Consider the following 13,197-nt stretch of genomic DNA (forward strand, 5'->3'; position numbering starts at 1 on the left):
AGGAAAGGAAAGGAAAGGAAAGGAAAGGAAAGGAAAGGAAAGGAAAGAAGGAAGGAAACTAAGGAAAGGAAAGGAAAGGAAAGGAAAGGAAAGAAGGAAGGAAGGAAACTAGGAAAGGAAGGAAAGGAAAGGAAGGAAAGGAAGGAAGGGAAAGTGAAAGGAAGGAAGGAAAAGAGAAGGGAAGAAAGAAAGGGAGGGAGGGAGAAAAAAAGAGGAAGGAAGGAAGGAAAGATTTATTAAGGGCCTACTATGTGTACTAAATGCTTTACAAACATCTCATTTTATCCTCATAACAATCCTGGGAAGTAGGTGCTATTATTATCCCCATTTTTCAGCTGAGACAAGAAAAAAGATAAGGAATATGCTGTGTGTGACCTTCCCCACTCTGGTCCTCAGTTTCCTGCTCTGTAAAATAAAGAGGGTTGGACTGGATGATTCTGTGGGTCCTTCCAGCTCTAATGGTCTGTGATTATCTGTGTGTGTTGCTAGTGGCTTTGTGAATCATTAGTGCTAAACTCAGCTGATGATGGTATTTGGGGAGTTACTGCGTTCAAGCAGACTCATCCACAGTGTCAGGAATCTGACACATACAGAATGAAAAACAGGAGAAATGCCTACTGACTGAAGCAGGGAGGGGAGGCCCTGGGGGAATGGACAGTGTGAGAAACACCTGGAGTCTCTAACAGGATGGGGAAGACCCCTAGTGAGGGGGGGGGAGGAGAGAAGATATCCTCAAAGCCCAAAGGCTCCAGAGTAAGACGGACAGTGGTGGAAAGTTTGGGGATATAAAGATGGGTGGTGAGAGACGTCCTGAGCCTGAGAGGAGAGAGATAAGGAGGAGAGAGAAATCGTTGATTGAAGGCAGTGGGGAAGGGAGGCAGAGAAAGATGGGGAGAAATTCCTGTAACTTCGGTTCCAGGAAAGATTGGCACGTACAGAGTGAGATCTGGGAAAGCTATGTTGGAGACACTCAGACACTGAAAGGGAAGGTGAATAGCTGCGAAGTGGAGAAGGGACAGAGGGAGAGGTGGGTGCTGAGCGTTTTCAGATCCTGAGAGATCGTGGGGTGGGAAGGGGTGAAGCACAGAGGGAGGGAGGGAGGGAGAGAGATGATGAGGAGAGAGATGCCCAGAGACAGGAAAGAGATAAGGGAGAGACCCACACAGTTAGAGACAGAGTAAAGATAGACTGAAAATGGGTGTGGGGCAAAGGAAGAAGTGGAAAGGTGCCTAAAGCCCAAGATGCTAAGGAGAGATAAGAAGACACAGTCACACAAAATGAGAAACAGGAGAGATAACAGGTTGGGGAGAGATGGCCAGAGCCTGAGATGGATAAGGGAGCTAGGTGGAAAGAGACATGTCCAGAGCCTGACAGACAATGGATACTGGGATAAAGGAGAAGTAGATATCCACAAAGGGAAAGAAAAGAGAGAGATGAGGGGGAGAGATTTCCAGAGACTGAAAGGATGGGGAGATAGGGAGAGGAAGAAAGAAAAAGGGAGAGATATGGTTGGAGAATTGGTCTGAACCTAGGAGACAATAAGAGGAGAGATGCCCAGAGATTAAAAAGAGATGAGAAAGGGGGAGAGGGAGAGAGTTAGGGAAGAGGGGATGGTGAGAGAGAGCACAAGCAATATTGGAGAGAGAGATGGGGAGATAGACAATGCCTGAACAAGAGAGAAGGGACGCCCCCAGAGACTCTGAGAAACTGAGGATGCAGATAATATAGAAGAGCAGACAATACAACAGGGCACCTGGGGGCACTGGACTGGAGGAGGATGAAAAAGCAGGCAGATAGGCTGGAACCACTACTGCTGGGCAAGGCCCATATCCCTGTGTCCCAAGGGAACGTCCTTCCTTCCTTGACCAGCCTAACACACGGAGACTTTCCCTTTTCTGAGCTCCTACAGAACTTGCCATCCATGGCCCACACTCTGGTTCTTTTGCTGGTGAGATCCACACTGAGGCCTCCTTGCCCCTAATTTACCACGAGCTCTTCCAGGGCAGGGATCTGGTGTCCTCCTCTTCCTCTCCTCCCCCCTCAATCATGGCTGACTCAGGAAAGGGTTTGTTGACTAATTGGTGGATTTACTTCCATTCTCAACTGAATAGACTTTTGATTTCTTTCCCATTGAGCGCCAAAGGGTGCTATCTCCCAACTTCACTTCTAAGAATCTCTCCTAGCTCCTTGCACTCACATCCACACATGTCACCCTAGTTCAGGCCCTTAGAGAATCCCAGGGTTTGTAGAAACCTCAGAAGCCATTGGGTCCAACCCTTAATGATATAATAATCCAGTCTGCAACATCCCTACTGGGTGGTCCATCCAACCCTTGCCTGAAGACCTCCACAAGAGGGGAACTCACTCTCTCACTCCCTCCAGAAGCAGCCCATTCCACGTTGGGCCAGCTCTAATTGTTAGAATGATTCTCTTTCTTTCAAGCCTAAACCTGCCTCTCTACAATCCCCCCCCCCCATTTTTGCTTTTAGTCCTGCATTCTGGGACCCAGAAGAACAAATCTAAGTCCTCTTCCACAGGACAGGCCTTCACATACTTGAGCCCAACCATCACCTCATCAAGCCGCCTGGGGAATCATAACAACCTAATTGGTCTCATCAATCCGTCCTGCATGTGCTGACTGAGTAATCTTCTTACAGCACTGATCCATTAAAACCTTCATCCTTTTCCCTCTCATATCCTACTGCCCATTGATTCAAGTATAACTGTTGATCCTGGCATTCAAGGCCCTCCACAATCTGGTGCCAGCTTTCCTTTCTCATATCACTTTTCTTCAAAGAATCTATGTTTTCAATTACTCTGGGCAGTCCTCCATCCCTTGTTCTGTCCTTTCTCACCTCTAGGCGTTTTCTTGGAAGGTACTCCATCTACTGAAACTCTTCCCAAGAAATCTCTCCTCTGGTGGCCAACCCGGGTATAATGAGCATTAGTTAATATGATCCTCAGATAATACCCACATAATCGATCCCCACGTTCTCAAGGCTTACTCAGATCTGGCAAATTTTGTGCTCAGCAAGCAGAACCTTCTAGAGCCCAGGCTCACCCCCAGGCCCCAGTGAGGCATCAGAGGAGGAGCTGGAGCTGAATAGAGGTGTCCTCAAACAGTGGGTCTTTATTTAAGTTTCTTTGTGCCCTCTCCTACTAAATACTGGATGACTGAAAGTGTGTTGAAGGAGCTGCCTGTTGGGAAGAAGTTATCTAGAAAATGGAGTCCAAATTCTCTGCGGAAAGGCGTTGACTGTTGCTGGTTGAGCCCAGCACCTCAGAATAATCCAAGTCATTGCCTCCTTTGGCACTGACACCCACATTTCACATAGGGCGCAATTTGACTGCCTTTCTGAACCATTATAGGTACATCTACAAAGTTAGAAGCAGGATTACTCATTCATGGATGAGAGATTCACCCTCCAAAAAGATCTCAACAGATTGGAAAGGCAAGCTGGAGTTAACCAGATGGCAAGAAAAAAAGAAAGAAAGGAACAGGATGCTGTAGAAAGAATATTGAGCCTGAAGACACGTACTAATTAGGTGACCACAACAAGCCCCTTTTCTCTGAGACATCGCTTCCTCCTCTGTGAAGTGATAATACTTAACCTACCCAACTCACAGCATTATAATGAAGACAGTTCTTCACGAGCCTAAAGGTGCTGTAGAAATGGGAGTTCTTACTATAAATGTCAAGTCCTGCCCTCAGATACAAAAAATCAATTGTAGAAGGGATAGCTAAAGGAGATGTATCTAAAAAACATCTTAAGTGAAAAAGACCTGTAGGTTCAAGTGGACCTCAGGCTCACTATTTGTCAACTGTGTAACGTGGCAGCCAAAAGAGCTCATGCTAGTCCTGTGGTCTTTTGTCTTGGTCAGACTACATTCCAGAGTGCCATATTCAGTTAGGAATGCCACATTTTAGAAAGCACATTGACAAGCTGTGGCCAGAGGTGGATGACCAGGCTTAGGACCGGATTTGGTACCATTCTAAGAAAGTATTGATTGGAGGAACTAGGAATATTTAGCCTGGAGAAAAGATGACAAGGAGGGAGTGTTATCACTGTCTTCAAATATTTGAAGTAACTATTGTGTAAAAAAGGAATCAGACTTTTTTCTGAAATGAGAATCGGACAAACAGTAGAAATATCAACTAGGTGGTAGATACAATGAATAGAGCACTGGCATTACAGTAAGAAAGATCTGAGTTCAAATCCTGACTCAGACACTAACTGTGTGACCCTGGACAAGTCATTTAATCTCCCTCTGCCTCAGTTTCCTCATCTGTCAAGTGGGGATAATAATAATACCTACCTCACAGGATTGCTATGAGGCCCAAAGGGCTTATATGTAAAGCATTTTGTAAGCCTTAAAGTACTATATAAATATCAGCTATTATGTTAGCTAGTAAATTACAGAAAGACTGATTTCAGCTCAGAGTAAAGGAAATTCACTGATTAGAGCTGCCCAGTCATGAAAACAACTACATCAAGGAAGTAATGAGTTCTCCATCACAGGATGATCACATTAATGCTTTAAAAATGCTTATTGATCCACTGAAGTAAAAAGGCAGAGGTAGTAACCATGATCTCAGACAATGCAAAAGCCAAAATAGACCTAATTAAAAAGATAATCAGGAAAACTACATTTTGCTAAAATCAACTACGAAGTAATAAATTTTTTAGCAAGTTTCTCTGATAAAGGCTCATTTCTCAAATATGGAGGAAACGGAGTCAAATTTATAAAAAAATAAGAGCCATTCCTCAATTGATAAATGGTCAAAGGATATGAACAGGCAGCTTTCAGAAGAAGAAATCAAAACTACTTATAATTTCATAAGAAAAATGCTCTAAATCACTATTGATTAGAAAAACGCAAACTAAAACAATTCTGGGGTACCACCTCACACCTATCAGAAATGACAAATGCTAGAGAAGGTGAGGGAAAAATAGGTACACTAATAAACTGTTGGTGGAGTTATGAACTAGTTGAATAATTTTAGAGAACAATTTTAAACTGTGGTCAAAGGGTTATAAAACAGGGTGTACCCCTTTGACCCAACAATAGCACTACTAGCTCTGTACCCCAAAGAGATCAAAGAAGAAGGAAAAAGACCTATATGTACAAAAATATTTTAGTAGCTCTTTTTGTGGTAGCAAAGAATTGGAAATTGAGGGGATAGTTATTAATTGGGGAATGACTGAAAAAGTTGTGGCATGTGATTGTGTGAGCACTATTATTCTGTGGGAAATAACAATAGGAGTGGTTTCAGGGGAAAAAATTAAACGACAAAAACCAAACAAACAAACAAACAAAAAAAAACATGGCAAGACCCATATGAACTGAGGCAAAGTGAAATGAGAAGAACCGGGAGATTATTGTGCACAGTAATGGCAATATAATGAATCAAATGCAAAAGACTTGGATACTCTGATCAATAGAAAGATGGAAGAAAATTCCAAAGAAGTCATGATGAAAAATGCTATCTACCCACACAGAGAGAACTGATGAACTGAGTGCAAATTGAAGTACAACTTTCTTGCTTTATTATTATTTTTTTTGCAATATGGCTTATTTGGAAATGTTTTACATGATTTTACATATATAATGGATATCATTTTGCTTGCTTTCTCAGTGGAGAGAGGCGGGGTGAGAGCAAGTGAGAAAATTTTGAATTCAAAATATAAAAAGAAAAGAATGTCAAAAATAAATAAATGATATAATTTTTAGAGATTTAAATAGTAATTAATGTTAATGTGTTATTTTACCTCATTAAAGTCATTTACTTCTGTTTTAAAAAATACTTACTGACTGCACCTTTGCATCAGATCTCTACCAGTAGGCTTCTCCAATAGTCTCTAATTTTTTCCTTCACTTTTGGACAAGGCTGGGCAGTTTCTGTCTCTCACCCTAAGCAAACCTTCTTCCAGGTCACTCAATCCCTTTACCCAGACTGCTCTCACAGCTACTCTTCTTCCCTCCCTTTCAAATTCCATCTAAAATCAATCCCCCCCTACCAGGAAGCTTTCCCAGACTACTAAACCCACTGGGCACCAATCACACCATTAACTTCCCCATAGTCTTATGGTTGAGGCTTCTACAGCCTAACAGGAATGGAGTAATCACAGGGAGGGAGGGTGAGGGGAACTGGCCTAGGTATCAGCTTAGATCACTGATTTTGAAGTGTCCTAAACTGTTCTATGTACTTGTTTGTATTTCTTTGTTTATCTCTTGCTGGAGGGGGAGGTGAAATTAGATCTCCCGTCAGCTGAAAATTAAGGAATTGGATTGGGTGATCTCGAGGTCCCCCCCAGCTCAAAAATCTCCTGTTTCTCAGCTGCCAAGGGATCAGCAGTGGTATGAATGGAACCCCACAAGGCTGCCAACCAGTCAGGAGGCCTGACTGAGAATGAGCCTGGGGTTGGGAGAATGGATCAATGAACTCAAGTCAGGGTGGGGTGAATCCAAAATTCAGCTTGGGGGTATTCTGAAGAGAAGAATGTTTTTATTCAGTGTTATAAGGAAGCTGCCAGGCCAAGAGAAGGGGAAATCAAATCTTGGGCCCTTAGCCTCATTTTATAAAAATAGCTCATATTTATATAGCAGCACCTTAGGGTTGGCAAAGCGCCTGACAGGGGTTATCTCACAACACCCCTGAGAGGTGGGTGCTAGCATTATCCCCATTTGGGGAATGAGGGACCTGAATCTCAGAAAGATTAAGTGAATCTCCCAGGGTCAGTAAGTTTCTGAGAAGGGATTTGAACCCAGATTCCCTTGATTCCAAATCCAGCATTCTATATGATGTTGCCTCTAGGAGTTTTGAAAGCTGAACCCTAATCTATAACTTGGATGGCTTCTCATGCAAGCACATCTAACGACCTTCCCTTTGTGTATTATTATGCTCTCTAGCCCCTTCTAGAAAACACCCTCTCACACTCGGACATGTGCAGACTCAGAATGGAGGAAAAATGGTAAGTGGAAACCACACCAGATTACCCAGAGATGGTGGCAGTGGCAATGGCAGATAGATAGTGGAACCAATGAGTGGGAATCGGGGGCAGAAGGTCTCTAAAACCAGAATGCCAAATTGGCTCAGGAACCCAGAAAGGTCTGGAGATCCTGGAGACTTGACCCCCCATAGGGGTCAGAAATCATGGACAGTTTATTTAGTAAGTAGTGAAAAGAGCCCTGGATCTGAATACCCAGGGCCCCTGGACTGATTCCAAGAAGAGAAGCTGGTGTCCCAGAAAGGAAATACACATTTCATCAAGGCTTGAGACCCAAGGCAGGGTGCTCGAATCCAGTACTACCTCAAGCTGCATTTGGGTCCTAACAAACCACAGATTTCTAACAAGCCCCTAGTGGGAATTTCCCCCAAATGGCTAGCTTCTCAGGCTGCCATATATAGCCTAAGGGCCCTGTGGAAGAGTCTGTTGAAAAGAAGTGACTCGCCCATCACCTTTACCAGCTTCACTTAGCTATAAAAAATTCTATAAAAAACTACACAGAGAATTAGAGTATGTCGGCTCTGGGGGTACTTAGAACCTAGACTCTCAGAGCTTGGAGGGTGCTTAAGACACCAGGCCTGGAAGGGATACATAGAGCACAGATAATCAGAGCTTTAGATCACAGACTTTCAGACCTGAAGAAGGACCTCAGAACCTAGAACAGAGAATGTTCCAAGCTAGAAGGGACAGAAGAGATAATCTAATCCAAGAGTTTTTAATCTGTGGTCCATAGTCCACCCCCGTCCCTCAAGGGGTCTGTAAACTTGGATGGGGAAAAAAATCACACCTTTATTTTCACTAGCCTCTAACTGAAATTTAGCATTTCATTTAATTACTTTAAAACATGATTCTGAGAAGGAGCCAATAAACTTTCCCTGACAACCAAAGTGGTCGGGGACACAGAAAAGGTTAAGAAGTCCGGATCTAGTCCAACATGATATTTTGAGATCTGAGGCCCAGAAAGTTGCAGTGATTTCCTCAAAAAGGTCACATAGCAGAACCAGAACTAGAGCCCAAATCTTCTGGCCCCTAGACCAAGGTTCTCCCCACTACTGAGTGTATATTTAATAGTTTGACAACAGCTAAATGCATTTTTCTCAAGAGTGACCGTGTCCCAGGCAAACCAGGGTAATGAGCCACGTCCTTGAGGACATTCTGAATGAAGATGGGGTTGGAAGAGGTCCTGCTTTGTAGGCCCTTTCCTGGAGAAGGGTGGAAGCAATGGTCTGAGCCCCCAAACTTTTGGGGCCAGGGTTGAACCTTCTAGTTTTAGTTTAAGGGATGACCCTGCCCTTCCCAATTCCTCCGCCCCATCCCTCTTTCCTTCTTCCAGATACAAATCCACCCCCACCCCTGACATGTGAGCTCAGCTATCCCTGAAGCAGGTGCTGCTCCCAGGACACCTCCCAAAGCCGCCCGTCCCTCCCCCTGTCTTTCTGCCCACTGTTGCCCAGGACACTGGATGCCCACAGCCCTTTGTCAGAAAAACATCCAGGAAAGGAAAGTTTCACCATCTCTCCCAAAGGCCCATCCCACCACTTCAGCCTGGGCTGAGGCTTGTCACCTAAATCCCTCCCCGTGCAGCTGGGGCCCCAGCCTCTTCTCATACTGCCCTGCCTGAGCCTGGAAAACAGCTGATCCCCTATAAGCCAAAAAGCCCCTCCCCCTCAGCCTGCAAGTTAAAACCAAACCCCTCAGCCTGGCATGCTAAGCCCTCTAAAATCCAGGTCCTCCTTCCTTGAAGACCCAGTTCAAAACCCCCTTCCTCCACGAAGCCCTCCCCCCATAAAATAAAGGGCTTATAATTGATGATCTCCAAGCCCCCTACCAGCTCTGACATTCTAGATTCTAAGGTCCTCAGTTCCAGTATTCTACGTTCTCACGATGCTCCCAGCTCTGACATTCTATGTTCTAAGGGAGGAAGGGAAAGGGACAGAAAGGGAGAGAGAGGGATAGAAAGGAAGAGAGAAACAGAGACACACAGAAGCACAGAGAAAGAGGTTGCGTTGAGAATAGGGGTCTTGACATCCAGAAGCCTGAGCTCTAATCCCAGCTCTGACACTTAAAAAACTTATAAAAATTCACTCTGAACCTCAGTTTCCTCATCTGTAAAATGAAAAAAAAAAAATACCTCACAGGACAATTTGTGGGGAAAGGATTATTTAACTGTGTTATTATTGTTGTTATTCTCTGTATCTCCTCCCTGTGTGACATACAGGAGTTCCCGGGCCTTCCAGGGCTGATTATTCATCCTTACCCTTACTTCCACCCCAGGACAAACGACCTACTGAAGGGTCAGTATTAGGGGAGAATAGGGGATGGTGTAGACTAGAGGTAAGATTATGGACTTTGATGGCTCCTTGCGGTCAAAGCTTGGTGAGAGACTGTGGAAGGGAATTAGGATCATCCCAGTCCGAGAGGCTGGACTCAGCCTGCCCAGGAGGAACATTTCTTTCTCTTCTTAATGCACCCTCCACACTCTTTCCAAAACCCTATTTCAGTCATGCTTTTCATCGAACTACTAAGAAGTAGGCAAGGTGGAAAGGAATATTCTCCATTTGGCAGATGGAGAAAATTGAGCCTCAGTGAAAGGGAGTGACTTTCCCATGAAAAAACCAGGGGTACAGCCAGGGCTAGAACCCAGGCCTCCTGCTTCCCAGTCTAGGGCTCTGACCACCATATGCCTCTTTCTTTCTCTATTACCATTCTGCCTTCTCTTACAGACTGACAGTAAGGGAAACTGAGGCCAGGAAACTATACAGACATTTGGTTAAATGGGAAGATTTTATGGGGAAAAGAACTATAGTACTATTGTAGGAAAAGAGGGCTGAATCCAGTAAAAGGGCAACAGGATCCAGGAGGGAGGAAGGGCTCAGACATTCTGTGCCTTGCGTTACCCTAAATATTTCTAAAGCCTCCTTCCATCTTTGGCATTTTATGTTCTTCGTTTTAAGATCCTTCCCTGCCCTCTGACTTTCTATGTTCTCAGAATCCTTCCAGGTCAGACATCCTATGTTCTCCATTCTAAAGCCCTTCTTAACTCTGACCTTCTGTGTCCTAAGGTCCTTCCCAACTCTGCTATCCTCTGTTCTGAGATCCTTCTTGGTTCTGACATTCTATGTTCTATATGAGGCTGAGAGAATCTATTCCCTACCTAATAATAACTCACAGCTCATCCTCTCCATTCCTAATCCCTATCCCAGCCTGAGGAATGGTAATAATTCCCTTGTCACCAGGGTGACTCATAATCCCCAGACAATGTGATTCATAGAGGGGAAGCCTGATTCCTCAATCTGAAGTGATGGATACTGTCACCCTGACATTGTCTCCCATATTTGGTCAGGATATGTGACCTACAGGGCTAAAAAAAAATAATGATAACTTGCATTTCTTTGAGATTTATAAACCACTTTTTCTGCATAATGAGCCTGTGAAGTATTTAGTGTAAATATTATTGCCCTTATTTCACAGAGAAGGAATCCAAGGTGAGGTAATTGGCCCAGGGTCACATGGTTAGCCAGTGTAGGCACCAGGAGTGAATGCCAGCCTTCCTGGCTCCCAGACCAGCAGCTTTCCCCAACCGTGCCATGCTGTCTTTTTAACTCAAGTAGGGTATGAGAACTTCTTGGGTGGGGCCAAGATGGAGAGAAGTGAAGACCACTGGTTCTAAATTCTTAAGACTGAGAAGGGATGCTAAAGAATCAATTCTTCTGTTTCCTCTTTCTGGTGGTTCCTCCTATTGGTTCTAATTCTTACAACATCACTAATGTGAAAATATGTTTAATAGGAAAGTATATGTATAGCCTATATCAGATTGCCAGACGTCTTGGGGAGGGAGGTGGGAAGGAAGGGGGAGAAAAATTTAAAACTCAAAAGCTTATGGAAGTGATTGTTGATAAATCAAAATTAAAGAATTTGAAAAATAAATTAAATTTAAAAATAAAAAGAATCAGTTCTTCTTTCTCCCTAGGGAGAGGGACAGAGTTAGGAGTAGGGGGACAGAGGAGGATGAGGAGAATCGGAGGAGGGGGTTTGGCCTCAAGGGCAAAGAGGGAGGGACAGGGGTAGAAAAATTACAATTATTCCCATTTCTCTGGGGCTTTGCCTACCAAGTACTTTCCTCACACCAACTCTGTGATGGAGAAATTATAAGTATTATTAACGGAGGTGAATGAGAGAAGGGACCTAAGTGTCAGAGCTGGGACTTAACTCTAGGCTTCGTGACTCCCAGGCCAGGACTCCTTTCCAGGCTGTCTCAAAGGGGACTTAGAAAGCCCACTCACTCACCTCTCACCACCACCAGCACAGAGCTATAGGTCTGCCCCACCAGGTTGGAGGCTGTGCACGTGTAGAGCCCATTGTCTGTCTGTTTGCAGAAGAGGATCTTAAGAACAAAGTTCTCCTGCTTATCCTCATATATCATGTGCCGCCGGCCCTCCACCACCACCTCCCCGTCCTTTTTCCATATAGTCTCAGGCTTGGGCTCCCCAGTTACGTAGCAGCTCAGGCGAGCATGCTTGCCCTCAGTCACAGTGCACGTGCGTGTGCCCCCACTGGTCCAGCGCCCCAAACCGGAGCTCAGACCGGTGCCTTCCGACCGTATCTCCTCCCTCCGCTTCTGCAGGTGGCTGAGCAGGGCAGTCGTCCCAGAGGAGGCATCAGCAGCCCTGGGACCCAGGAGGGCCTTCTCGTCTACCACGAGGGCAGCAGCGGCACTGGTAGACCCAATAGGGTTCTCTGCCAAGACAGTGTAGGTGCCTCCATCTCGGGGACGGGCACCCCGGATCCGCAGGGAGCTGTCTTCACCCTTAGCCTCAACCTGCACTCGGTGGAAATCGGGGGACGATGGTTCGCCCACCCGCCGGCCATCTTTCGTCCAGCTGACAGACATCGGGGGACTGCCCTGCACCCTGCAGCGGAAGGTGGCATCTTCTCCCACGCTCACCCGGATCGATGTTGGCCGCAGGAGAAAGTAGGGAGCCAGCTCAGCTCGCATGGTGTCCTCGCCCACCTGGAGACTGACGGCCGCAAAGGCCTCTCCGATGGAGTTGCGGGCTCGGCACATGTACTGGCCGCTGTCCTCCAGGGTAAGGTCCACGATGGTCAGGCGGTACACGTCACCCTCCTCGGCCATACGGAAGCGCCCGCCGGGGGCCACGGGCACCTGGTCTTTCTCCCAGCTGACCGTCGGTACAGGGTTGCCCACAATCTGGCAGCTCAGGGTGGCATCTTTGCCCACTGACACCAGGAAAGCCTTGGGTCGGGTGAGGAAGCGGGGTGCCCCGCTGAAGGTGTTGTAAGACATCTTGGCTTCCTGGGAAAGGAGGAAAACACAGCAGTGAACATGGGGAGAAAAATGACAAGTTTGATCATAGGACTTAGAGCTGGAAGAGGACCCCAGAAATCACCAAGCCCAACCTCCTCTTTTTAGAAAAGAAACTGAGGCAGAAAAATTTGTCCAAGGTAGCGCAGCTAGCAGAGGGAAGAAAAGAGGATTTGAACTCAAGTTCCCTCAACACCAGATCTCCACTTACCAGAATGCCCAGAGGATATTTACCCAACAGCCTAAGGTAGGATTGGGGTGCAGGGGGAGAGGTTCTTTCCTCTGTCCCGGTAACATCATGCAGCGTCAGTTTCTAGAATTCCCCCTCAAGCTACCTTCTCCTCTCCCCACAAAGTCCTGGCCCCCTCAGTAAATTATACCTCCTGTCTCTCCCCCCAACCCCAGTCTGAGACATTTGCCTGGTCTCAGGGCTGAGGTTGACACTCTCTGACCAGTGGAGAGAGAACCCAAATTTACTCCTTCCACTCAGCACTTTCAAAAATTCTCTCATTCTTTAAGAATTATAACCTGCTCTCTTCAACAATTCCACAAGGAAAGTAGCTAAATATTAGGTAGGCAGTTTAGGCCAGTGGAAAACATGCTGGGCTTAGAGTCTAGAAAGACCTGGGTTTGAATTCTGACTCCAACATTTGCCAGTTTTGTGACTAAAAAGAAGCCCCTTAACCTTCCTAAATCTCAATTTCCCCATGTGTAAATGGGAAGAATGATTAATACCTCTAATACTCTTTTTGACAGGGTTGTTTCAAGGATCAACTGACATACTGGATGCAAAGTATTCTGTGAATCTCAAAGCTATACAAATAAATACATCTAAAGTATAGTATGTACAAGACACTGTCTTTG

At 45.5% G+C, this 13,197-nt stretch overlaps 1 protein-coding gene across 1 annotated transcript in view; it reads right to left on the reverse strand.

Moving 5' to 3' along the window:
* The window catches only part of LOC114024071 (obscurin-like), a 291,936-nt gene extending 279,303 nt beyond the window's left edge, over positions 1-12,633 (reverse strand). Inside the window, 2 exon segments of the mRNA XM_027836906.1 lie at positions 11,298-12,324; positions 12,568-12,633. Of these exon segments, the coding sequence (XP_027692707.1) occupies positions 11,298-12,324; positions 12,568-12,633 (1,093 nt within the window).
* Positions 12,634-13,197: the final 564 nt, after the last annotated feature.

Source organism: Vombatus ursinus, unplaced genomic scaffold, assembly GCF_900497805.2.
Source record: "Vombatus ursinus unplaced genomic scaffold, bare-nosed wombat genome assembly UNPS02014820.1, whole genome shotgun sequence".
Classification (NCBI taxonomy): Eukaryota; Metazoa; Chordata; class Mammalia; order Diprotodontia; family Vombatidae; genus Vombatus; species Vombatus ursinus.